This window comes from Schistocerca piceifrons, chromosome 3 (genome assembly GCF_021461385.2).
Source record: "Schistocerca piceifrons isolate TAMUIC-IGC-003096 chromosome 3, iqSchPice1.1, whole genome shotgun sequence".
In the NCBI taxonomy this organism is placed as follows: domain Eukaryota; kingdom Metazoa; phylum Arthropoda; class Insecta; order Orthoptera; family Acrididae; genus Schistocerca; species Schistocerca piceifrons.
The window spans coordinates 962,981,048-963,007,391 of NC_060140.1; the positions used below are offsets into that span (position 1 = coordinate 962,981,048).

At 43.8% G+C, this 26,344-nt stretch overlaps 1 protein-coding gene across 1 annotated transcript in view; it reads right to left on the reverse strand.

The window, feature by feature from the left end:
- The window catches only part of LOC124789267 (dipeptidase 1-like), a 1,467,693-nt gene that overhangs the window by 37,736 nt on the left and 1,403,613 nt on the right, over positions 1 to 26,344 (reverse strand). The window contains exons 12-13 of the mRNA XM_047256565.1: positions 19,303 to 19,378; positions 8,150 to 8,288 (exon numbers count right to left, since the gene is read on the reverse strand). Coding sequence (XP_047112521.1) covers positions 8,150 to 8,288; positions 19,303 to 19,378 — 215 coding nt within the window. The remainder of the gene's footprint in view (positions 1 to 8,149; positions 8,289 to 19,302; positions 19,379 to 26,344) is intronic.

The following is a 26,344-nucleotide window of genomic DNA, read 5'->3' on the forward strand; positions in this document are numbered from 1 at the left end:
ATACCGCCCATTATCTGCAACCACTGGACCGATTTGCCTGCAAATCTTTAAAGCATTATTTTTATAGTATCGTTGAAAAATAGCAAAGGAATCACCTACATCGGAAGCTAGTGTGATGGCAATTTGGCGAGCTACTAACATATTGTTGGTGAAAAGCAGCAACAACAGGAATCACCGTCTCTGTATTCAAAGGAAGGGGAATCGATATGTTTAATCACGATGCAGCTCCAGATTACGCTTTTAGAAGTGATCCAGATAGACCCACAGGAAATGAAAACATCGACGTATCTGGCCAAACACTCCACGAAAGAGCCTCGTTACTCTTGCTGTGTTCCCCTACTAGAGCAGGTATCGTCGAATCATCTAGCCAGAGATCGACTGAGGGAGCTCTGTTGCCCAAGCTACAGTTCAGAACTAGACCAACGAGCTCTACTTCAGCAGGAAAATGTGGCCAAAAATGGCCTGAAGTAAGAGCAACGTCACCTGTAACAGGAGCTTCCACAAGACCAGACGATAGGCCTCTTTTGGCCTGTCATTTCAAATGAAACGAAACAAGCCACCCCTACAAAAATTCTGAACAATATTTCACCTTTTCCAGCTAGATCTGAGCATCAAACAAACACACGTAGGCCTAGAGAAATTAAAGCTACAAACTCGACGTTAAACGAAAATATTAAAAAAAACTGAAATTGAAACTTTATGCAGGAGGGAAGAAATAGTCATATTGGAGGAAAAAAACTAGTGAGAAAGGCGCTGATCAGGAAGGTTAAAGGAACTTCAGACAGTTCAGACTCGTCAGATGGCGTTTACTACAAGGAAAACTCAAGTGACGAACTTCTTGAAGAAGAGGACGCGAGCGTTGGATGCGGGGAAGACTACTCATAAACCGATAAAACCTGTCATTGGATTCAATGTATCATGTGTAAGCGTTGGTTACATGAATCCTACAGACCATATTTTGATGCGTGCCATCGATGTGGTAATACAGTTTTAAGAAAGTAAATCTGAGCTCATAAAATAAACATTCCTTTTCATAAATTAGGCTACATTCTAGACCCAATAACCTACGTAATTGGGACGACTTCTCATTATTTTCTGTATGAAATTAATATGTTCCAACGAATTAATAAAAATGTTAAAAAGTTCGACATCTGTAAAATGCCTTTTACAAATGAGGTTCTGTTTTAGTCATCATTTACCTACAATTAATATCTTTATAAAAACCTGTTGTATCAAAGGATTCAATAAAAGATGTTTAAAACGTTTAATTTTTTAAAATTTTTCGCTTTGATTTTAAAGAGTTTTTTTCCGATGGTCATCTATGCCTTACATGTCTGGCCATCTAACCCCTGATACTTGAGTAAGATGGCCAAGTGTTACATATTTCTTAAGACCTTTCAGGTAGTGTCGAACCTGGTATATCCTTGTAAACCAAGTCGACTTTTGTTTTTTATGAATCGGAAAGGAAGTTTAGAGGAAGTTTCAGGTTGTTCCTGTGTATGAGGGCGTGAAACTGGCTTCTGAAAAAGTCGTGGCCGCCTTCCCCGGATTCATCCCAGCTGTACATACGTCGTTCTTTCTCTCTAGTATTTGCATCTGCGAGCGGCGTTCAGAAAACGGAAAGTGAAAACAATCACATTTCTCTTTAGGGGTCTAAACGAACTATACGCATAATTATCGAGACATAAAGCAAAAAAGCAAGATATATAAGCCGTATGTTACACTCAATTGCACCAACTGTGATCCCAAGAGATAATCATAAATGAAGAGCACTCAAAATCGTATTTGCCGGAGTAAATACTTACTTGGTGGAGCGATTGAAAACGTTTTGGAGACAATAAGAAATCATGTAAGATAAATTACAGATCAGGGGTAATTAATGAATTAAGAGATCCTTGCCAACTCAGTTGAGTCGCAGAACGCTGCACGCTGATCGATGTAGCCGTACCCAGAATAACGATAACAACGAAATCAGCTGTTAGCAGTGTCACCCAGCACACGCGGGAGGAGGAAAACAATGGGCCACAGATTATCTTTCCACAAACCATTGTACGACTGTGGTCCGTATATAACGTAGCTCAGAGAGAGATGTAACAAGCAAAAACAAAACTTCTGTGTTTGTTATCAAAAAAGTGGAACATGAGTAAAGGGAATGAAACACACGCATTTCACTTTGATTCTGTTTGGGCAATTCACGTTGCTTCTATTGTACACTCTTGTAGTTTAATTCTGAACTGAGGTACTGTATTGTATGTTAACTGCGGACCTAGAAACGAGGGAAGGGCTCCGTCTCTGCCGCAGCGGCAGTGGGCCACAACCCCACCACGAATACCGCAGTCCACTTCACACCCCTTCGCCACCCCGCCTAGAAACCAGGGAGATTGTGCGGTTCGGCCCCTGGTGGACCCCCCCCCCCCTCCCACCAAGGGAACGTCTTACACTAGACGAGTGTAGCCCCTATGTTTGCGTGGTAGAGTAATGGTGGTGTACGCGTACGTGGAGAACTTGTTTGCGCAGCAATCGCCGACATAATGTAGCTGAAGCAGAATAAGTGAAACCAGCCCGCATTCGCCGTGGCAGAGGGAAAACCGCCTAAAAACCATTCACATACTGGCCGGCTCACCGGACCTCGACACAATCCGCCGGGCAGATTCATGCCGGGGACCAGGCGCTGCTTCCCGCCAGGAAAGCTGTGCGTTAGGCCGCACGGCTAACCGGGCGGGCTGAACTAAGATAATACGTAGGTGAATGGTGTAATGTGGTTATTGGGGACAACAGAGTTCCATCTATATATGTGTGGTGTTTGCTCTGTGGGACATGTCCGAAGAACAGATACCATTTTGGTCGTGCAGCCATTTGAATGAAGACACAAGGGACTACAGACATCGACTGCGAGCAGACATTGATTTAAATCAGTGGGGGAAGGTGAAAACTCGTGCTGGACCAGGATTCCGCCTAGTAAGGAGGAGACCCGAATTCAGCTACAGATCAGGAAGGAATTTTCAACTTTCCCACTGATTTGAGTCAATGTTCACTTGTAGCCAATGTCCGTAATTCCTTTGTGTCTTAGTTCCAGCTATGTCTTTCTACTAATCGTTTAAGCATATCTCCCATGATTCGCTCAGATGGTCCATGCAACTTAATTTACAATAAAAGTAAAATAATACACGAATAAAGTGTTGTTCTACTTTCAATTTTTTTAAAACGCCGTCAAAAGTTTTATCAATATCAATTAGATGTTATTCTCCACAGCTATTTCTAGATTCATCCTGAGAAGCAATGGACTGCTTCCTTGCAGCAAACACAAAATCTGCTAACCACTGATCAATCATAACCCACACCCATTTATTTAAGGATGTTTGTATACAAGAACGCAAATAGTGTATGCCACTATAATTGTATTTGTAACCGAATATACACCTTTACAAGCATTTAGATATGCGGAAGCGTATGTATAAGTTCTTTAGTACGTACACTGCACGACTGGATTGATTTGGTGGAAGAGACCAACACTGCCTGACAAAGAAACACTGAAGACAAGGTCGGATGATTACAGATACAATTCTGTCTGACAGGGAGAACAGTCACCAGAGAACATTAATGTTGTTTTTGTTTAGTGTTACCACACCGTCTGCTAGGGCATACAAGCTACGTGAACATCACCAGGTGTTGAATGATCGCTGTAGGAGACACTGCACTGGCGAGTACACGTGTGAGAGAGCTTTATCTGTATCCAACAGACTATGAATGGTGCCTCATTTGGGGTGTCCACTTGGCTGGCTGGTCGTATCACACAATTGCCCCCCATCTAACAGCCGTGTACCGCAAGTCTCTAGAGGAACGCAAGGTTCCAAATGATTGGAAAAGAGCACAGGTAGTCCCAGTCTTCAAGAAGGGTCGTCGAGCAGATGCGCAAAACTATAGACCTATATCTCTGACGTCGATCTGTCGTAGAATTTTAGAACATGTTTTTTGCTCGAGTATCATGTCGTTTTTGGAAACCCAGAATCTACTATGTAGAAATCAACATGGATTCCGGAAACAGCGATCGTGTGAGTCCCAACTCCCTTTATTTGTTCATGAGACCCAGAAAATATTAGATACAGGCTCCCAGGTAGATGCTATTTTTCTTGACTTCCGGAAGGCGTTCGATACAGTTCCGCACTGTCGCCTGATAAACAAAGTAAGAGCCTACGGAATATCAGACCAGCTGTGTGGCTGGATTGAAGAGTTTTTAGCAAACAGAACACAGCATGTTGTTATCAATGGAGAGACGTCTACAGACGTTAAAGTAACCTCTGGCTTGCCACAGGGGAGTGTTATGGGACCATTGCTTTTCACAATATATATAAATGACCTAGTAGATAGTGTCGGAAGTCCCATGCGGCTTTTCGCGGATGATGCTGTAGTATACAGAGAAGCTGCAGCATTAGAAAATTGTAGCGAAATGCAGGAAGCTCTGCAGCGGGTAGTCACTTGGTGCAGGGAGTGGCAACTGACCCTTAACATAGACAAATGTAATGTATTGCGAATACATAGATACAAGGATCCTTTATTGTATGATTATATGATAGCGGAACAAACACTGGTAGCAGTTACTTCTGTAAAATATCTGGGAGTATGCGTGCGGAACGATTTGAAGTGGAACGATCATATAAAATTAATTGTTGGTAAGGCGGGTACCAGGTTGAGATTCATTGGGAGAGTCCTTAGAAAATGTAGTCCATCAACAAAGGAGGTGGCTTACAAAACACTCGTTCGACCTATACTTGAGTATTGCTCATCAGTGTGGGATCCGTACCAGATCGGGTTGACGGAGGAGATAGAGAAGATCCAAAGAAGAGCGGCGCGTTTCGTCACAGGGTTATTTGGTAACCGTGATAGCGTTACGGAGATGTTTAATAAACTCAAGTGGCAGACTCTGCAAGAGAGGTGCTCTGCATCGCGGTGTAGCTTGCTCGCCAGGTTTCGAGAGGGTGCGTTTCTGGATGAGGTATCGAATATATTGCTTCCCCCTACTTATACCTCCCGAGGAGATCACGATTGTAAAATTAGAGAGATTAGAGCGCGCACGGAGGCTTTCAGACAGTCGTTCTTTCCGCGAACCATACGCGACTGGAACAGGAAAGGGAGGTAATGACAGTGGCACGTAAAGTGCCGTCCGCCACACACCGTTGGGTGGTTTGCGGAGTATAAATGTAGATGTAGATGTAGATCTAAGGCAGTCAGATGCGACTCATCGTCATATTGAGCACCAAGCACCTTCAGATATGCTCCTGACATCCGATTACAACGAACATGCTCCCTGCGACAGTCTGTGCCATCCCACTACACTGATCGAAGGCTAACAGTAGCCGGACTAGGGAATTACCTCCACATGCGCCATCTGATGTTAACACCACAACACAAACGGCTGCGTGTGGCATTCTGCCATTTGGGAGCATGGAATGCTGGAGCATGGCGTCGCATTGTGTTCACCCAAGTGTCGCGTTTCTGAACTGCCCAGGACGACCATCGAGTTTGGCGGCGGCTTTGGGAGATGTCTGACTCTTCCAATGTCTTGGAGAGCTACGGCGATGTTACTTCTGGCGTCATGGGGCAGGGAACTATCGGGTGTGACTTCATGTCACAGCTGGTTATGATTGAGGGAACTCGTACGGCACAGTCTTACTTCACGAACATTCTGCGTCCTCGTGTGGTACCTCTCATACGACATTAGTGTGGTGCAATTTTTCAGCAGCACAATGTTCGTTCGTCCACACTTGGCACATGTAGCTACGAACTGTATGGGTGATGGTGAAGTACCCTAGTGGCCAGCAAGATCCCCGGATTGTCGCCAACAGGGCATGTGTGAGACCAGCTCGGACGTCGGCTCCATTCCATTGCCAGTATGAAGCACATGAAGGACCTGTTACGACAGTCGTATCATAACAGAACTGTCAATCTCTATGTAGGCTAGATTCGATTTTGTTATCACTAAAGTAACATACCCACTCAAACAAGGAAGTTCCATTTCGTTTTCTGCTCTCCTTCCGCAAGTTTATCTTTCTTTTTTCAGCCAGTGTATATATTACAACTAAATCGATTCTTAATTACCATCTTTGATATCCCTAATTCAACATACTCTCTCAAGATTTCTTAAGGTAGTCAAAGCCCTGACCGAAGATCAATGACGTTTTTAGTCCTGACGTCGAGTGTTCGTTACAAATAAGAACTGAAGAGCCCTAAATGTGTTGCAAATGCAGGTATATGACAGCTAACCCGAAAAAAAATTGTCACTACAAAAAAAATGGTTCAAATGGCTCCGAGCACTATGGGACTTAACATCTGTGGTCATCAGTCCCCTAGAACTTAGAACTACTTAAACCTAACTAACCTAAGGACATCACACACATCCATGCCCGAGGCAGGATTCGAACCTGCGACCGTAGCAGTCGCGCGGTTCCGGACTGAGCGCCTAGAACCGCTAGACCACCGCGGCCGGCATTGTCACTATAGTGCGCACCCACAGCAGAGTAGTTAAGCTTCTACAGATGGTGCAGAAATCGAGTCACGTGCTCAACCACACGCGTACGGCCTCTAGGTGAGCTTAAGGCAGTAGCGATTAATAAGACACTGACGTTTCAAGAGGAAATTATACGTAACCATGGGCAAATGTAATGACGTGACTGGCAAAAAGGGGCAATCGTGTTTGGTCATGCCCATCGCCATAAAGTGGGTGAAGATGCTAGACTTATTGGTGTGTCGCGGTGGACTGCTCAAGCAGGCTACAAGCAAAGGGGCAACACACGCGGTCACGAATCACGACGTCAGACTTGTGGACGGAAAAAGGTCTTGGATGAGAGGGATCGGAGACGTATTTCTTGGCTTGTGAATGAAAATCGCTTCCAAACCCGACACGAATCGCAGCAGGCAGTGAATGAATTATTATTATTTTCGGATTCAGGACAGTAATGAAAATTATTTAGAAAATCATACATATCTAGAATATGGATACAGGATTTTACAAAAGTCAAATTGGTTTTGAGGCCCAGAAATTGACTGTCTTGACTGCTGGAACATTTGCTGCGGCCAGGTCATCAGGTTTTCAGGATTCAGGCAACTTTAGGCAGACCAAGAGGTGTGCATTATCTTGAGATTCTCCGCATTCGCAGGCTGCATCTCCAGAAATGTATCCCTATCGTCTCAAGTTTTGTTAGCACCACGACAGTCCAGTCTGCAGTGTCTTCCACGTCTGATAGGGTAGTTGGAAACCAGCAGCAGGCTCCTCCTTCAGGCTTGAGCTATTATTTTAAATTATTTTGTCCACCACAGATCAATTCGGCAAGTGGAAGGTAAAGATGCAATTGCTTCAACTGTGATGCATCAACTTCTCCCGGCGTATTTCTTGCTTGAACAGTCCAAGGGGTGTACTGCCGGTCCATAGTGTCCAACGGGCGCAATACTTCGGCGATCAGACATGTGGCCATCGTCAGGTGCTATGACGAATACAGGAAAGAAAACGAACGAGCGACCAGGGCGGACGAGGCAGTTACACCGATGCCACCACAGACGCCGACGCCAGCCAGTCAGCAACCGGCGACGAGCGGCCGCGGCCGAGGACCGCGGAGAGAACGCCTCGCGGGGGAAGGGGATTTAGGGCGGCCGCCCGCCCTCAGGAACTCATTTCGTCAGCGCATCTGACGATGGCGATATGTCTGATCGCCGGAATATTGTGCCCGTTGGACACTATGGACCGGCAGTACACCCGTGGACTGTTCGAGCAATTGCTTCAATTGTATGCAGGAAACTCTTTCTGGGCTTCAACCTTGAACACGGTGCTTCACTGCCAAACATAGGATGCCTGGTATCGTTTTCCTGCTTTTTCTTTTCAACTTCTGCCGCTGTTCTTCGTCTTATCTCCGCAGGTGCTATGCCTGCCAGTTGGTTGATTTTGTCGTCTGGAGTTGGTCGTAGGCTACATGTTATGATACGGCCTGTCTCGTTGAGAGCGGAATCAACATTCTTGGTGTGTGGAGAGTATGGATGTAATGTGGTGGAGATTTATAGCTTGACTGCAGTTCTAACTACCTACTCTTTCCGGTACTTGGACACTTATGAGAAGGGCAGTGGGACGAGGGCGAGCTTCGCGCGGCGCCTGGCGACGCACCTTCTCGACCTCCCGGAAGACCCTGACGAGGTTGGCGCCGGCCAGCTTCTTGATGTCCGAGGCGCTCCACAGGCGGTCCCTGGCCAGCTCCGCCAGCAGCAGAGGGTACCGCGACACGTCCTCCAGGCCCTCCGGCGTCCTGCAACATCGTCCAGCAACATCACCACTGTTCCCCACTAGTGAAACCATCCACTAACCGTCTGACCTTGGAACCACCGCAGAGGGAACCAGCGTAGGTGACCTGGCTTTCCACATCAGGGATGAAGAATACTTTACAGTGGAACCTCACTCATCGTGCCCTCATTAATCTTGATCTCCATTCAGTAACAACTGGAACATTCCAATACGAAAATCACACAATTTACATTCAACCTGCCATCATACAAGTAACCTGCCACGGTGTCCGCTAAGAAGCTGACAGTACTGTATTGCCCCCATTTATTTCGAGTATAAAATTATATCAAACAGAATGGCGATGGCAGCACTCTTGAACAATAAATTAGGTGCACTGCACAGGATGGGTAAAGGAGAGCTGTTGAAAAAGACTGCTGCTGAATTTTGTGTTGAAACATTTACATTTTCTCAGACATAGCTCTTACAGACGTAAACATATGGCTATCAAATAACAATGACGGTATGATTTCTGATAACGAAATAATCCTCTTTTCTTCGTGTATAGACAATAACGACAATGGTGGTTGATTAGTTTATAAAATTGACGCTCAAAACGATAAAATTATGACACATACAGACTCAACAAAGCAGCAGGACAAAAGTAGTTATTTACAGGTTGAGCACAAAGTCTTGACCTGATTATGAAAATTTATAACAGAATAAGTGTTTGACATAATAAGTTACATTTGATGTCGTTACATAGGTTAGTGTTTCTAGTCTTTTTTAAGACCACTTACGTTATAAAACCTCAATGTGTGCTCCCTTGGTAACTAGTAGAATGTCAAGGCGATATTCCAGTTTTCGTCAGGTGTTTCGTAACAAGTGTTCTGTCACAGTACCCAAAGCAGCTTGTATTCTAGCCTTCAGTTCCTCGATGTCAGCAGATTGTGTGACGAAGACTCTGCCCTTGATGTCGCCCAAGAAAAAAAAAGTCAAGTGGCGTAATGTCTGGAGAGCGGGGTGGCCAGGGTGTTGGACCGTTCCTTCCGATCCACCGATCCGGTCATTACCCCCCACTACTGACATTACGACCCTTGACTTTTTTTTCTGGGGCTATATCAAGGACAGCTGCTGACATCGACGAACTGAAGGCTAGGATACAAGCTGCTTTCGATACTGTGACAGAACACATGTTACGAAACACCTGACGGGAACTGGTATACAGCCTCGACGTTATCCGAGCTACCAAGGGAGCACACGTTGAGGTTTTATAACGTAAGTGGTCTTAAAAAAAACTAGTAACATTAACCTACGTAACGGCATCAAATGTAACTTATTATGTCAAACGGTTATTCTGTAATAAATTGTTATAATGAGGGCAAGTCTTTGTGCTCACCTTGTATTTGGAAAGCCAGACGGAAAAGCAAAGGCGGAAATATTGCTAGTGAAAAATTACCTGCACGGCGGTGCTGCGCATAAATGACATATGCATCTAGTTCAAAAGAAATTTATTGATTATTGCAGTGTATAAGCCCACAGCCTTTGTTTATCTAGTCGGTATTCTTGTGAAAATAATGTACAGGATTATTACAAATGATTGAAGCAATTTCACAGCTCTACAATAACTTTATTATTTGAGATATTTTCAAAATGCTTTGCACACACATACAAAAACTCAAAAAAATTTTTTAGGCATTCACAAATGTTCGATATGTGCCCCTTTAGTTATTCGGCAGACATCAAGCCGATAATCAAGTTCCTCACACACTCGGCGCAGTTCTGGCACGTTTCTTGGTAGAGGAGGTTTAAACACTGAATCTTTCACATAACCCCACAGAAAGAAATCGCATGGGGTTAAGTCGGGAGAGCGTGGAGGCCATGACATGAATTGCTGATCATGATCACCACCACGACCGATCCATCGGTTTTCCAATCTCCTGTTTAAGAAATGCCGAACATCATGATGGAAGTGCGGTGGAGCACCATCCTGTTGAAAGATGAAGTCGGCGCTGTCGGTCTCCACTTGTGGCATGAGCCAATTTTCCAGCATGTCCAGATACACGTGTCCTGTAACGTTTTATTCGCAGAAGAAAAAGAAGCCGTAAACTTTAAACCGTGAGATTGCACAAAACACGTTAACTTTTGGTGAATTGCGAATTTTCTGCACGAATGCGCGAGGATTCTCTACCGCCCAGATTCGCACATTGTGTCTGTTCACTTCACTATTAAGAAAAAATGTTGCTTCATCACTGAAAACAAGTTTCGCACTGAACGTATCCTCTTCCATGAGCTGTTGCAACCGCGCCGAAAATTCAAAGCGTTTGACTTTGTCACCGGGTGTCAGGGCTTGTAGCAATTGTAAACGGTAAGGCTTCTGCTTTAGCCTTTTCCGTAAGATTTTCCAAACCGTCGGCTGTGGTACGTTCAGCTCCCTGCTAGCTTTATTCGTCGACTTCCGCAGGCTACGCGTGAAACTTGCCCGCACGCGTTCAACCGTTTCTTCGCTCACTGCAGGCCGACCCGTTGATTTCTCCTTACAGAGGCATCCAGAAGCTTTGAACTGCCCACACTATCGCCGAATGGAGTTAGCAGTTGGTGGATTTTTTGTTGAACTTCGTCCTGAAGTGTCGTTGCAGTGTTATGACTGACTGATGTGAATGCATTTCAAGCACGACATACGCTTTCTCGGCTCCTGTCGCCATTTAGTCTCACTGCGCTCTCGAGCGCTCTGGCGGCAGAAACCTGAGGTGCGGCTTCAGCCGAACAAAACTTTATGAGTTTTTCTACGTATCTGTAGTGTGTCGTGACCATATGTCAATGAATGGAGCTACAGTGAATTTATGAAATCGCTTCAATCATTTGTAATAGCCCTGTATAATTTGTGCTTCAGCATTTTCTGACTCTACAGATTGTACTGATTTTCGATTAGCGTAGTCCTAATAAACGAGATTGCACTGTACTTGTTAGAGGCCAGACACTGTGAGGTGATAAAAGTCATAAGATAGCGATACGCACATGTATAGACGGCGGCAGTATCGAGTACGCAAGGTGCAAACGGGCAGTGCACTGGTGGATCTGCATTTCGTACTCGGGTTATTCATGTGAAAAGATGTGAACAGAGTTCCGATGTAACTATGACCGCAGGACGGGAGTTAACAGACTTTGAACGTGGAGTGCTAGTTGGAGCACGGGAATTCATTTCGGAAGTCGTTAGGGAACTTTATATTCCGAAATCCACAGTGTGAAGAGCGTGCCGAGAATACTAAATTTCAGGCATTATCTCTCACCACGGGTGACGCAGCAGACAACGGTGTTCACCTTACAACCGAGAGCTTTGGATTTTACATAGACTTGTCACTGCTAACAGACAAGCACCACTCCGTGAAATAACCCCAGAAATGAATGTGCGATGTAAGAGGAACGTATCAGATTTAACAGTGCGGCGAAATCTGGCATTAATGTGGTATAGCAGAGCAGCAGACGACCAAAACGACTGCCCTTGCTGACAGCACGACTTCCCCTGCAGAGCCTCTTCTGCGCTCGTGGCCACATTGGCTGAACTCTAGACGACTGAAAAACCGTGCCCTGGTCAGGTGAGTCACGATTTCAGTTGGTAGGATCTGATGGTAGGGTTCGAGTGCGGTGCAGACCCTACAAAGCCATGAATCCCAGTAGTCAACAAGGCTCTGTGCAGGCTGATGGTGGCTCCATAGTGGGGTGGGTTGTCTTCACATTTAACACTGATTGGAAATAGTTGTGTTCGGCTACTCGGAGACCATTTATAGGCATTCATGGACTTCATGGTCCCAAAGAACGATGGAATTCTTATGGATTGCCATGTCATCGGGTCTCGATTCGCGACTGGTTTGAAGAACAATCTGGACAGTTAGATCGAATGATTTGACCACCCAGACCGCCCGATGTGACTCCTGTCGAACATTTATAGGACAAAATCGAGAGTTCAGTTGGTGCACAAAATCCTCCACTGGCAACAATTTCGCAATTATGGACGTCTATAGAGGTAGCCTGGCTCAATTTTTCTGTAGAGGGCTCCAACGACTTGTTGAGTCCCTGCCGCATCGAGTTGATGTACTACAGCGGGCAGGAGTCTGGTCCGAAGCGATATCACGAGGCAAACCACGACTTTTAACAACCCAGCGTAGAGCAGAGAGGTTGTGGTCGATGGAATCATGGTGTAAGAGACTATATCTTTCGAATGAGTAACAATTTTGTAAAGGTGACGTGTACTAACCAAAGGGAGTACGAAAGACGTACGTAGAAAATGAAGTACCTAGGAGCGTACGGTGGTTTTGATCGGTGTAGCGACTACTTTTAGAACCACATCAAGGAAGGCGCACTAGAGACCGCCTTAAGCAGTTTCCACCAGTTTTACGGTTTTCGTTACAGCTTGACATGAAGCCGTGTTTTGTGCAGCATTTGTAAATATTTCGTGCTCTACGCATTCAGTTACTGTATAATATATTACAGCTATTTGGAGGACATTGTTAATTCTTGAGGGACATAAATTTTATATTTGGTAAAGTGCTATTTGTAAAACCGGCGGACGATTAATCCATACTTCATCGGTCGTGCACCATCTTGTACGTTGAAAGAGAAGGAGGTCTTTTGCCACGCAACGTGTGACACTTGCAAATGAACTAGATTTCTTAATCTCTCAAAAATTATACATGTCTTGAAATTTCTTGTGTTAATTTCAAATAGCTTCTGTATCAAAATATATTGGATTTACTAGAGATTTTTGACAATACTCTTGATTAATTTCATTTCACCTAGTGGTTATTGGTAACATAAGTAACAAATAGACTATTAAGTTCAGTATTGACAAGATTTTCTCGAACGCGACGCTTTTAAATCTCAGTGTAATTATGTTTCTAGGTACATGAGCAAGCTGCATTTTGGACCAGCCTTTTCAGTCTGAATTTTAGACAGTATTTCTAAAATTTCAGAAAAAGACTGCAGCACATAGAAAATCAAGTCCATCATTAGAAAATGGAGTGAGAAAATTTATTAAACTTCTGTTATATGGCTGGAGGCGAAAGTCATAGAAGTGTACACTCTCCCCTATCTACTACATTCCGTACATAGCATTAAGATGAAGACAGTGGTGTACCATCAACACCCTCCCCCCCCCCCTCCCCCCCCCCCCAAAAAAGTCTTTCAATCACCACATTTCACATCCACATCTAAACATCCTCTGCAGTGTACTCATAGTTTTTGTGATGTTAACAAACCTGAGAATATGCACCGACGGTTTCTACAAGCGTATTTCTTTCAACAACAGTTATCATAGGCATCCTTAGCGTCGACAGGTAGCATGGAACCACAGAAACGAATGGGCGGGATCTTTGTTAGAGGGCTAATGTAGAAACTTGCTGGCAGATTAAAACTGAGGGCAGACTGAGAATCGAACTTAGGAACTTAGCCTATCACAGGCAAGTGGTCTGGTGAGCAAACTTTGTCTGAGTCCACGACTCGCTCTCCCAGCTTTATTTCCGTCACAGGATCCAAGTTCGAAACCCTGTTCAGCATATAGTTTTGATTTGCCAGGACATATAAAATCAGCGCAAACTTCGCTGCAGATTGAAAATTCATTCTAGACCAATGCTGCCATAAATGTAACACATACATTTCAACACGAGTAATACATTCTGTTCTTCACATGAGGTATACGTATAGACAGTTGGCATCCCTCAACAAGCTCTAGGGAATTACAAAAACCATTTAAGGAGATACGAATTACTTGTCCTTCTACATCATCCCCCAATAAGCACTAGGGAATTACAAATTAGTTAACCTTCCACATCTTGTAAAAACATGATAAGACATAGTTGACGATGTCATTGGATCTGGTGTCCATGTACATTATCTGATCAAAAGTATCTGGACGCCCCTGTGTAATCCGGAATTGCCCACTACCCGTCACGAGAGGCGGACCCACCAGTATAACTCCACGTCTACATCACACTCCGCAAACTACATAATGGTGTGTGGTGGAGGGTACTTTCAATACCACTATCTTCTCCCTCCAATCCTGTTCCGCTCGCAGATGGTGCGTGGGAAGAATGGCTGTCGGTAAGCCTCTGTATTGGCTCTAATTTCTCGAATTTTCTCCTCGTGGTCAGTACGCGAGATGTATGTGGGAGGAAATAGTATGTTCACCGTGACGCACAACCCCTCTCTTGTAATGTCTGCCAGTGGAGTTTATTTAGCATCTCCGTAACGCTTTCGTTGCTCAAGCGACCCGCGATGAATTCCTGCTAGGGAGGAAGCAAGGTCCTTTCCCATAATCTTTATAGAATCAGTATCTGCCATTTCGACGTTCGCACGGCGATTGAAAGAAGGCACCATGTTACCACCTTTCGCTGTGAAACAACTTCGGCAGATCGAATTCAGTATTTCGGCCTTCTCTCTGTCATCTTCCGTTTCGGTGCCGGTGTGGTCGCTGAGAGAATGATTAGATGATTTTTGACCCACTGACTGATTTTACATATGACCTAAATCTCCTAGGGTTTTAGTCAGGTCGGTTGGCAACGACTTACTTTCAAAATCGTGGAACCATAAACGGTGCAGGGAGAGCTGTAACAAACAGCACAGTGGTTGGTCAGAAGGACCCAGAGGTCTCCAGCGTAGATGGTACTGGATATCACCTGAGCAACAGATCCACCGAGGATATTTTAGTCCATCCAATTATTGGAACAATCTTCCTAACATGCTTACTTCGACATTCAATAAATCAGTTCTCACCAAGAAATCGTTTTGGTTTTGAAGCAGCAGCATGACGCACAAGGCAACTGTTGGTTATGCGAATGTGAAGTGGAGAGGCAGAGGAACACCAAATGCGAGGTGAGCCTCGTGTACTGACAAAAAGAGACCGTCCAGGAATGCAGAGGACTGCATGAGATCAGCGCAAGGAGTCACTCGTGAGTCCCAAAGTGAATGGGGACACTTCAACAGAAACAAGCGCAACGTCAGGTGTGCCCGACGGCAGCGTAATAGGTCTGCTGCTTTTTACAATTTACGTAAACGATCTGGTTGATGGCACTGACAGCGTCATTAGACAGTTTGCCAATGATGCTGTAGTCTACAGGAAAGTACACTACTGGCCATTAAAATTGCTACACCACGAAGATGACGTGCTACAGACGCGAAATTTAACCGACAGGAAGAAGATGCTGTGATATGCAAATGATTAGCTTTTCATAGCATTCACACAAGGATGGCGCCGGTGGCGACACCTACAACGTGCTGATACGAGGAAAGTTTCCAACCGATTTCTCACACACAAACAGCAGTTGACCCGCGTTGCCTGGTGAAACGTTGTTGTGATGACTCGTGTAAGGAGGAGAAATGCGTGCCATCACGTTTCCGACTTTGATAAAGGTCGGTTTGTAGCCTATCGCGATTGTGGTTTATCGTATCGCGACATTGCTGCTCGCGTTGGTCGAGATTAAATGACTTTCAGCAGAATATGGAATCGATGGGTTCAGAAGGGTAATACGGAACGCCGTGCTGGATCCTTACGGCCTCGTATCACTAGCAGTCGAGATGACAGGCATCTTATCCGCATGGCTACAACGGATCGTGCAGCCACGTCTCAATCCCTGAGTCAACAGATGGGGACGTTTGCAAGACAGCAACCATCTGCACGAACAGTTCGACGACGTTTGCAGAAGCATGGAGTATCAGCTCCGAGTCCGTGGCTGCGGTTGCCCTCGACGCTGCATCACAGACAAGAGCACCTGCGATGGTGTACTCAAACGACGAAAATGGGTGCACGAATGGCAAAACGTCATTTTTTCGGAAGAATCCAGGTTCTGTTTACAGCATCATGATGGTCGCATCCGTGTTTGGTGACATCGCGGTGAACGCACATTGGAAGCGTGTATTCGTCATCGCCATACTGGCCTATCAACCGGCGTGATGGTATGGGGTGCCATTGGTTACACGTCTCGGTCACCTCTTGTTCGCATTGACGGCATTTTGAACAGTGCACGTTACATTTTAGATGTGTTACGACCCGTGGTTGTACCCTTCATTCCATCCCTGCGAAACCCTACATTTCAGCAGGATAATGCACGACCGCATGTTTCTGGATACAGAAAATGTTCGACTGCTGCCCTGACCAGCACATTCTCAGGATCTCTCAGGATCTCTCACCAATTGATAGCGTCTGGTCAATGGTGGCGGACCAACTGGCTCGTCACAATACGCCAGTCACTACTCTTGATATACTGTGGTATCGTGTTGAAGCTGCATGGGCAGCTGTACCTGTACATGCCATCCATGCTCTGTTTGACCCAATGCCCAAGCGTATCAAGGCCGTTATTACGGCCAGAGGTGGTTGTTCTGGGTACTGATTTCTCAGGATCTACGCACCCAAATTGTGTGAAAATCTAATCACAAGTCAGTTCTAGTATAATATATTTCTCCAAGGAATCAGCATTTCTTATTGGTGTAGCAATTTTAATGGCCAGTAGTGTAGTATCACACGAAAATTGTGAACAAACCAATGAGGATTTGCAGAAAATAAATGCGTGGTGTAATGACTGGGATTTACCTCCCAATATTAGTAAGTGTAACCTACTGCGTATAACACAACGAATATCCCCATTAATGTACGAGTACAAAATAAATATCCAGTCTCTGGAAGCGGTAGCGTCAGTCAGGAATCTAGGTGTGACCATTCGAAATGATTTCAAATGGAACGATCAAATTACACAAGTAACGGGTAAGGCGAACTCTAGATTGCGGTTTATTGGTAGAATCCTGAAGCGATGCAGTCCTTCAACAAAGGAAATTGCTTACAATACGCTATTTAGTCCAGCCTTAGAGCATTGTTCGGCTGTATGGGACGCTTACCAGTTGGATCTGATTCAAGAGACTGAGAAGCTCCAAAGAAGAGCGGCAAGATTCGTGACTGGTACATTTAGCCTTCGCGAGAACGTTACAAATCTCATAGAAAGTTTGAAGCGGGACACACTTGAAGATAGACGACGCGCTAAACGGAAGGGGCTCCAAAATCCCAACATCGTGAAAGATGTAGAGCATATATTATTACCACCAAACTTAAAATAGCGCAACGATCACCATTCAAAGATAAAGAAAATTAGAGCTCGTACTGAGGCGTTCAGACAGCGTTTTTTCCCTCGCGCGATCCTTGAGTTGAACTGGGGGGGTGGGGGAGGGGGAAGTGGAATATGACTTTGGCGCGAATAGTGCCCTCCGCCACACAGCGCTTGGTGGTTAGTGGAGTATATATGTGAATGTAGAATTTGTGTAAGATTAATCGCAACCTACGTTTACGTTTCATGTAACAGGCTACAGTTTAATAAATAAGTAAACAAATAAATAAATCTCCAGAATGAGATTTTCACTCTGCAGCGGAGTGTGCGCTGATATGAAACTTCCTGGCAGATTAAAACTGTGTGCCCGACCGAGACTCGAACTCGGGACCTTTGCCTTTCGCGGGCAAGTGCTCTACCAACTGAGCTACCTAAGCATGACTCACGACCGCTACTCACAGCTTTACTTCTGCCAGTACCTCGTCTCCTACCCTCAAAACTTTACAGAAGCTCTGCCAGGAAGTTTCATATCAGCGCACACTCCGCTGCAGAGTGAAAATCTCATTCTGGAAACATCCCCCAGGCTGTGGCTAAGCCATGTCTCCGCAATATCCTTTCTGTTGTGGCGTAACAAGCTAGCTACGCCACACTGAGATGGGAGCCGAAAGGCACGCGTACACACACACCGACTGGCGTCAAGTCTGGAACAGGATAAGTATTGAATTCTAATAAGAAAAGTATGCAGCTCCTCGAATACTTATCTTTTATTTATCCTTGTGGTACATCGCTCTTGATAATACAAATAAGACTATCTTCAGATACGGTAAATGGCGCCTTGCTAGGTCGTAGCCATGGACTTAGCTGAAGGCTATTCTGTCTCTCGGCAAATGAGAGAAGGCTTCGTCAGTGTAGTCGCTAGCAAAGTCGTAGTACAACTGGCGCGAGTCCTATTCCGTATCTCGAGACCTGCCTTGTGGTGGCGCTCGGTCTGCGATCACACAGTGGCGACACGCGGGTTCGACATGTACTAAATGGACCGCGGCCGATTTAAGCTACACCTAGCAAGTGGTGACACCACACTTTCTTTCAGGAGTGCTAGTTCTGCAAGGTTCGCAGGAGAGCTTCAGTAAAGTTTGGAAGGTAGGAGACGAGGTACTGGCAGAAGTAAAGCTGTGAGTACCGGGCGTGACTCGTGCTTCGGTTGCTCAGTTGGTAGAGCACTTGCCCGCGAAAGTCAAAGGTCCCGAGTTCGAGTCTCGGTCGGGCACACAGTTTTAATCCGCCAGGAAGTTTCAAATAAATAAGTTCCTGTGCAGTCGATTCTACGAGTTGTATCGAAATAAAAAAGTAATTAAAGTAGACTGGTTCATACACAGTTGAGATGTGTTATTGTGGTAGTGTTACAGAAATTACGCACTTTATAACAAATTGAAATGAAAAATGTTTTGCCGCGAGGGAGAGGATGACCATTATTCATAAATTCGTATTTTCGGTACCTGTTGCATAACATTTTATCTGATGGTTCAAATGGCTCTGAGCACTATGGGACTTAACATCTGTGGTCATCAGTCCCCTAGAACTTAGAACTACTTAAACCTAACTAACCTAAGGACATCACACACATCCATGCCCGAGGCAGGATTCGAACCTGCGACCGTAGTGGTCGCGCGGTTCCAGACTGAAGCGCCTAGAACCGCTCGGGCACCACCGCCGGCCCATTTTACCCGATGTCTACCTGATCTAACAGTAATAATTCCGGTGGCAGACTATTTGCCGTAGTGCAAACCAGTGTATATCAAAGACACAAGCAAACAATGAGTGAAAAATTTGTAACAGCCGCATTAAGTGGTCAAAAATCCCTCGCAATTTTTATGTAAAGTTTTCGTTCCCTACAAATAAAATCTCGCTATACTTACATCAAAGTATAACAATAGAGAAAAGTGTTGATGCACTCACAGGTTGATGCCGTCGTAGCCGGCACCCAACCCCACGTGGTTGACACCCGCTACGGCGCGGATGTGGTTGATGTGCGCTGAAAAAATAAAATCACGTTTTAGACTAACATATTAAATGTGTCACACAACCAGAACAACTCATCACACATTAACCGATCACGACACATAATTAATTTAGCTGCACCATTTAAACAACTAGAAAATCTTCCAAATTATAATACTTTTTACAACATTTCGACACAGTGGTAACACAAGTTCGCCCAAGCCACATCAGTGACTCACGCAACAGCTGTGCTCACTTGGAAGGTGGTTTGAAGACCGCAGTACTTTGTTAGGCGTGGTTCTGTTGAACAACATATGGCCTTTCAACATGATTATACGATGAGTTATATGATGACCTGCAGTTTAGCATGGGTCGCAAAATGTGATGCAACTTGGCTATTTCCGCATTACTATAGCACGGAATGGTAAGTGACAGAAAGATATCCTGACACTACCAAAGGATTGAACCCTGATCCGAAGAATTTGCGTCTGGTATTACAAGCTGCTAATCACTTGTATGTGAATCTGAAAATAAAAAGTTACTAGCGGCACCTGCGATGATAGGCTTTCCTGCAAGTGCAGCTTTGGAAAGCCATAATTGCAGATGCGTGAGGTACTGACTACACAGGGGCAGTGTTGTCATTTTTGTGTGTTGGCGTCTTCAGGATTGGTTTGATGCAGCTCTCTATACTGCTCTATCCTGTGCAACCCTCTTCCCGGACATCTACTGCAACCTACGTCTTTTTGAATCTGCTTCTTACTGTATTCACCCATCCGTCAGCCTCTACGACTTGTACCGTCCACACTTCCCTCTAATACTAAATTCGTGATCCATTGACGTCTCAGAATGTGTCCTACCAAACGAACCCTTAATTTAGGCAAGTGTTCCAGGTTCCATTCATTACCTCCTCATTAGCTATATGAACTACCCATCTAATCGTCGGCATTTTTAGGTAGCTTCATATTTGCAATGCTTCTATTCACCTCTTGTCCAAACTGTTTATCCTATACGTTTCGGTTCCGGTCAAGACTATCTTCCAGACAAATACCTTCAGAAAAGACTTCCTGACGCTTAAAACTATATTCGATGTTAATGAGGAGCAGCAGAAATCGTAAAATATAGATAGATTGACGTTCGCCTTGTCACAGATAGGAATATTTTATTACAATTCATGAAGTATTTCTAGCTACGTTGAAGCTTTCGTCACGTTTTAACGTCATGTCGTCATTGTTTGACAGTTGTAATTCTCGCTTGTCATATTACGTACATAAAAACTAGTTTATTGATATAATTATAAATAAAATAAAAATATGTACAAAAATTACCTGTTGATTGTAATGTCAAGTGTACAACTTCAGGCAAGGATAATTTACACAGTAAAATATTATTTCTTGCCTTTTAAACTTGTTTATTTCTAAATGTTAATATTCTGAATACCTCTGTGGTCTGTACGTACTCTTCTCTGCTCTAAGAAGTGAATACTGTTAAGGCTATACTGAATAACGCAGTGGCTAATGAATTCATTTACGTGATTTGCTGTATTTTAAGAAAGTTTTATTTAGTGTAAAGGTACTTCAAATTCGAGAATGAATCTTTTATTGTGCAACTGTTACTTCCTGTCAGATGAAATCTGTGTACCAGATCGGCACTAGAAAACGTTTCATCGTATTTCAGGTTGTTGTAATAGGGTTAATTAAGGTTCTTCGTTTTCGCTTCTGTGTGAAGTAAAAGGAAACTGCTTTGGCTGTAATTTAGTCTGTCTCTGTGCTGTTCAAGTTGTCAACTGTTGTGGATTTTTCATAGTGGTTGTACCTGAGAGTATCATTGCGCGCTTTGTAGCTTATTTGAAAAGTACTCCCTCGTTTTTGTATGTGGTAGGCGGGATAATTGTTACATTGCTACTTATTTATGTTGATTTATTACAGCTTTTTAGTGTTCACCGAGTGAGGAAAATGATGACTAAGGATATTGTTTGGGGAGGGACACAGCTTTACTTAAATATTCTCAAACAATGTATCGAAGTACGTTATGGTTGTGTAGGTCTGTGCTGTATCTGTTGTCTTTGTTATAGTTACACAGGTATACTCCTGCACCACGGCAATTGAATGGTAACGCTGGAGAGAAATTCCTTTTCACGCAAAATATCGTTTGTTTGTTTTTGCTTTATCGAAAAACGTTTCAGCACTTTATGTGCTAACTTCAGTGGAGCATTGTTTGTTATTATGTTCGAAGAGCATAATAAAGTGATAGCAAGCTGTGGTGTTAATATTAATTTTGGTTTGAAGCTATTTCGGTACGCAACAGTGGTAACGATTAAACGTTAAATTTCCCTCTAATTTACGTTTTGTGGCTAATACTGTATACAAATAGTTCCTGAAATTTTATACGTTTACGCTGTGTTTAAAATTAGCAAACAACACCAACTTGGAAAACAAGGTAGCTATAGAGTTGAGCACATAACGGTATCAGTTATTTGGCGGTGCTGCTTTTATTTCCGATATACATTACACATCTTAACACCTGCAAATAACGAAGTTTTTTTTCTATTTTTCTGTTGTTAATCTGTTTCAGCGTGATAACCGCTGTATCGTATAGCGTTTTCAACACGTCACCTGTTGTTACTGACAATGTAGCCACATTATATGTTGTTACGAGTTGTCGAATCACCTATTCTCTTCAAACGTCTGCTTTTAAACATTTTATTTACGTTTTCAGAAAATCACAATGTTTTGTGACAATGTTCCGTCTAATTTACTGTAATACTTCATTGTGAGTTATTTAATTTATTCTTCCTCTCAAAAATTATTTAATTTCATCAGCCTGCACCTGACGATGAAACCACAGTCTTTAAAATGCAACTGAAAATCTTCAAATTGGCTCAAATGGCTCTGAGCACTATGGTACTTAACATCTGAGGTCATCAGTCCCCTAGAACGTAGAACTACTTAAACCTAACTAACCTAAGGACATCACACAAATCCATGCCCGAGGCAGGATTCGAATCTGCGACCGTAGCGGTCGCGCGGTTCCAGACTGAAGCGCCTAGAACCGCTCGGCCACGCTCACCGGCAACTGAATGTGTATTTCTTAACATAAAACTCTTTTCATCAGAAGTCACGGTGCTAGGAGGCTTAAAGAATAAATTAATAAATTTAGTGACTCATCTTAGAAAAATTATTTCTGTGTTTTCATTAAGAGATTACCTCTGCATCATGAACTTTGAATGAGTATATGAGTAACTATATACAAAACAAAATCGGGTGTAGTGGTTCTAAGGAACTGTTATTATGTAAATATGTATTGTGATACAGCAAACGTCTAGCATTTGGTTTTTTTGTGGAATGTACACTATGTGATCAAAAGTATTCGGACACCTCCAAAAACATATTAGGTGCATTGTGCTGCCTGCTACTGCCAGGTACTCCATACCAGCGACCTCAGTAGTCATCAGACATCGTGAGAGAGCGGAAGGGGGTGTTCTGCGGAACTCACGGACTTCAAACGTGGTCAGGTGACTGGGTCTCACTTGTGTCATTCGTCTGTACGCGAGATTTCCACACTCCTAAACATACCTGGGTCCACTGATTCCGATGTGACAGTGAAGTGGAAACGTGAAGGGGCACGTACATCACAAAAGCTTACAGGCCGATCTCGTCTGTTGGCTGACAGTGAGCGCCGACAGTTGAAGAAGGTCATAATGTGTAAGAGGCAGACATCTATCCAGACCACCACACGGGAAGTGCAAACTGCATCAGGATCCCCTGCAAGTACTATGACAGGCGGGAGGTGAGAATACTTGGATTTCATTGTCGAGCGGCTGTTCATAAGACACACATCATGCGGGTAAATGGCAAACGACGTCTCGCTTGGTGTAAGGAGCGTAAACATTAGACGATTGAACAATGGAAAAACGTTTTGTACATTGTCGAATCACGGTACACAATGTGGCGATCCGATAACAGCGTGTGGGTATGGCGAATGCCCGGTGAACGTCATCTGTCAACGTGTGTAGTGTCAGGCGTAAAATTCGGAGGCGGTGGCACTATCGCAGTACAGGCCTACTTTTGACATTTTAAACAATTTCTTGCTTCACACTGTAGAAGAGCAATTCGGGGAAACTTGCTGTTATCCCCGCAACTGCTGTTTATGACGCTGATCAAGTCAGGTTTCGTGAAAGAACTGATTGCACACCGCATTTTATCATTTAGGGGTAAAAACGAAGGTTTCCCTTGCCCAATCAACGAATGCCAGTGATAAGTATGAGTGGCTTAATGTTTCTGCAGCTGTATATCTGTCTTCAAGAACCGCAAGGCAAAGTAGGACTAAAAACAAAAATCTTGTAAATGTGGAAAAATGGGGAAGAATAAATTTGAACATTTCTTTAAACACTCATTCCTACCAGTTGCAGAAACTAATTCATTCCTTTTGTTGGATTCATGATGTGGACATAACGACACTCTGTTTTTGTGGAGGACGACGAAAGATCTGTATATGTAATGTGGATTCCGCCTGGAACTACTGTGCTAATCAACCTACCGATAAAGAATTTTTTTCGACAACGGAAAGCATTTTTCAGGAAATTATCAGTCAACGTCATTTCCGATACCTCTCTCTTATTTCAGGTTTATCAACGGAACAGTATTCTTAAGCTCCAGTAATTTGGGAATTACCAGTTTTCTTCTCCACGCTGTACGAATTTGATCAAGTATATTTGGTATGCAGCGCAATATGCAGAACAACGGCCGGGACCATTTCTGATTCCATCCAGTTCTGTCTAGAATAAAACTAGTGGTTACTGCGAAGTTCCTGACTGCATCAATTTTTCCTTTGTCAGCTGTGTCTGGTGCAAGAAAAATTTTTGGTTTTATCATTCAAGAGAAACTTCTCATTATTATGAGGAGTACATGGATAACCTAAGAACTGTTTCACTGACAGTCAAGTGTACACGATTCAAACATTATTGTATGAAATGGCCTACAGGATCTGTTATAAAATGTACTGGAAGACACACTTCATTTCAACAAATTACAAGTCCTTATTGATGGAAGCCGTCTGTGACATCAAACACTGCCATGATTTTATTTTCTCTGATAGCCGCTATTATCAGAATTACATGTGCAAGAACTGAACTGTCGATATGAAGTCATTCAAAAAAATGTGTGTAGATAGTTTAAGCCAGGTTTTCACCGGAGCAAACGAGCTAACAAGCACTAGCAGAAGAGAAGCCTGCCTGGTGTACCTGGTAGACCTCTGCTGCAGGTCTTTCAGCTGGACGGCACTGCAGTTACTTACGTGTCCCTAACCTTCCCTAGTTACCTAACTGGAAAATGGAGACATGGAGTTTAACGTGGAAGCCGAACCACATTCTTTCGTAGCCACTACAACATCTGTGAGAAGTGAAGGCTCGGTTAAAAATCATAGTGAAAGAGTTGTGATGTGAACGGGATATGATTCCGCGCTCTTTGGATCAGGAATCTTGCGCTTTGCGACTTTTCTTTCATTTTGTTCGTTATTCTTCGTTGTGATTTGTCGTAGCGGACGTCACATGACATCCGTTGAAGTCCGTTGTTGATCCCTTCACTCATATTTTTTATCACACAGAGCAACCCCATCTATGACTGCCATTATACCATTTTTGTTTTGGAAAAAAAGGAATATAACTATTAGACCTTACATGCGTAGTGGAAACGCTAGCTGTGTCACATCTTGAGATTATGCTCGACGCCGGTAATTAGTGTTCTGTTTATAAATTTCCCTTCAGTGGTAAAGAAAAGCCAGAGAAAAATGGAAGCCGACGTACAGTTCTAATTCCACGTAAAGCGCACAATCTCCACGCATGTCACGCTTCCACACAAATGAGGCACTTACATACTTCTTTCCCTGTGCCATTCTGCGTACTCCGTCAAAAGCAGTCTGCTAGACATGCCAAATAATCCTCACTGAATAGCAAAGTTTCGCATTGTGTCTCTAACAAGAAAGAGTTGTATCTCGTATGCCGAATATTAGCTCCAAAAACTAAAAACTAATAACACAGCGTTCATAGGCAATGCTCGCTACCTCGTGTTCTCTTCCGTTCCCTTTAGTATAAACGATTCTGCCCACATGCAAGCGAATGATAGTGAATTTTCTGGAGATGCTCATTCGCGCGTGTTCGCTTCCATTCGCTCCATTGTAAACCAGTCGTTAGGTGTAACTTCCTGGCAGATTAGAATTGTGTGCTGGACCGAGACTCGAACTCGGCACCTTTGCCTTTCGCGGGCAACTGTTCCAACAACTGAGCTACGCAAGCATGACTCACGCCCCGTCTTCACAGCTTTACTTCCGCCAGTACCTCGTCTCCTACTTTACAAGCTTTCTCAGGCTTTAAGTGCTTAAAATTGGTGTCGGTGAACTGCGGATAATTCCGCTATGCGGCGCTGCGTGAGTGATTCACCGAGTCGGGCGCTAGGTGGGCAGGGCTGTACCAACCGCTGTTATAAGCTGTTCTTCCGCCACAGAGATGTGTAGCTTCAACATTTCTTACAAAGTACTTGCAGTGCCTCTTAGCAGCTAAAATTATGGCAGTGCATTTCTTTCGTTGTCTTCCTTCTATGTAAAAAAATTTCAGGTAAATTGCGAATTTAAAGCTGTGAATAAAGATAGTAGCGACAACATTTTATGTCTGGATTAGCTCTGAATAAAGAAAATGGTGATAACCTTTTATGTCTGGATTGCTGAAAATTGAGCGCTGCCATTGGTCAGATGTGCGTCACGTGTTACAAGGCAGCCATTTTGTACCCAAGTAGGACATGAGAGTAATTGGGATAATTATTGATCTAATTAACAGTTGTCATAGCATCCATGGGTATTACAAGCATACAGACTTATTTTAAATCAAATTAAGAGCGTAACACAACGTGTCAATTTTTCTGGGGTGAAGAATACCGCAATGTTCTGCAGTAAACAACAATTCGAGGGTAGAGACTGGTAGCAGGTTTTTCCGAATTCCACAAGGCGAAAG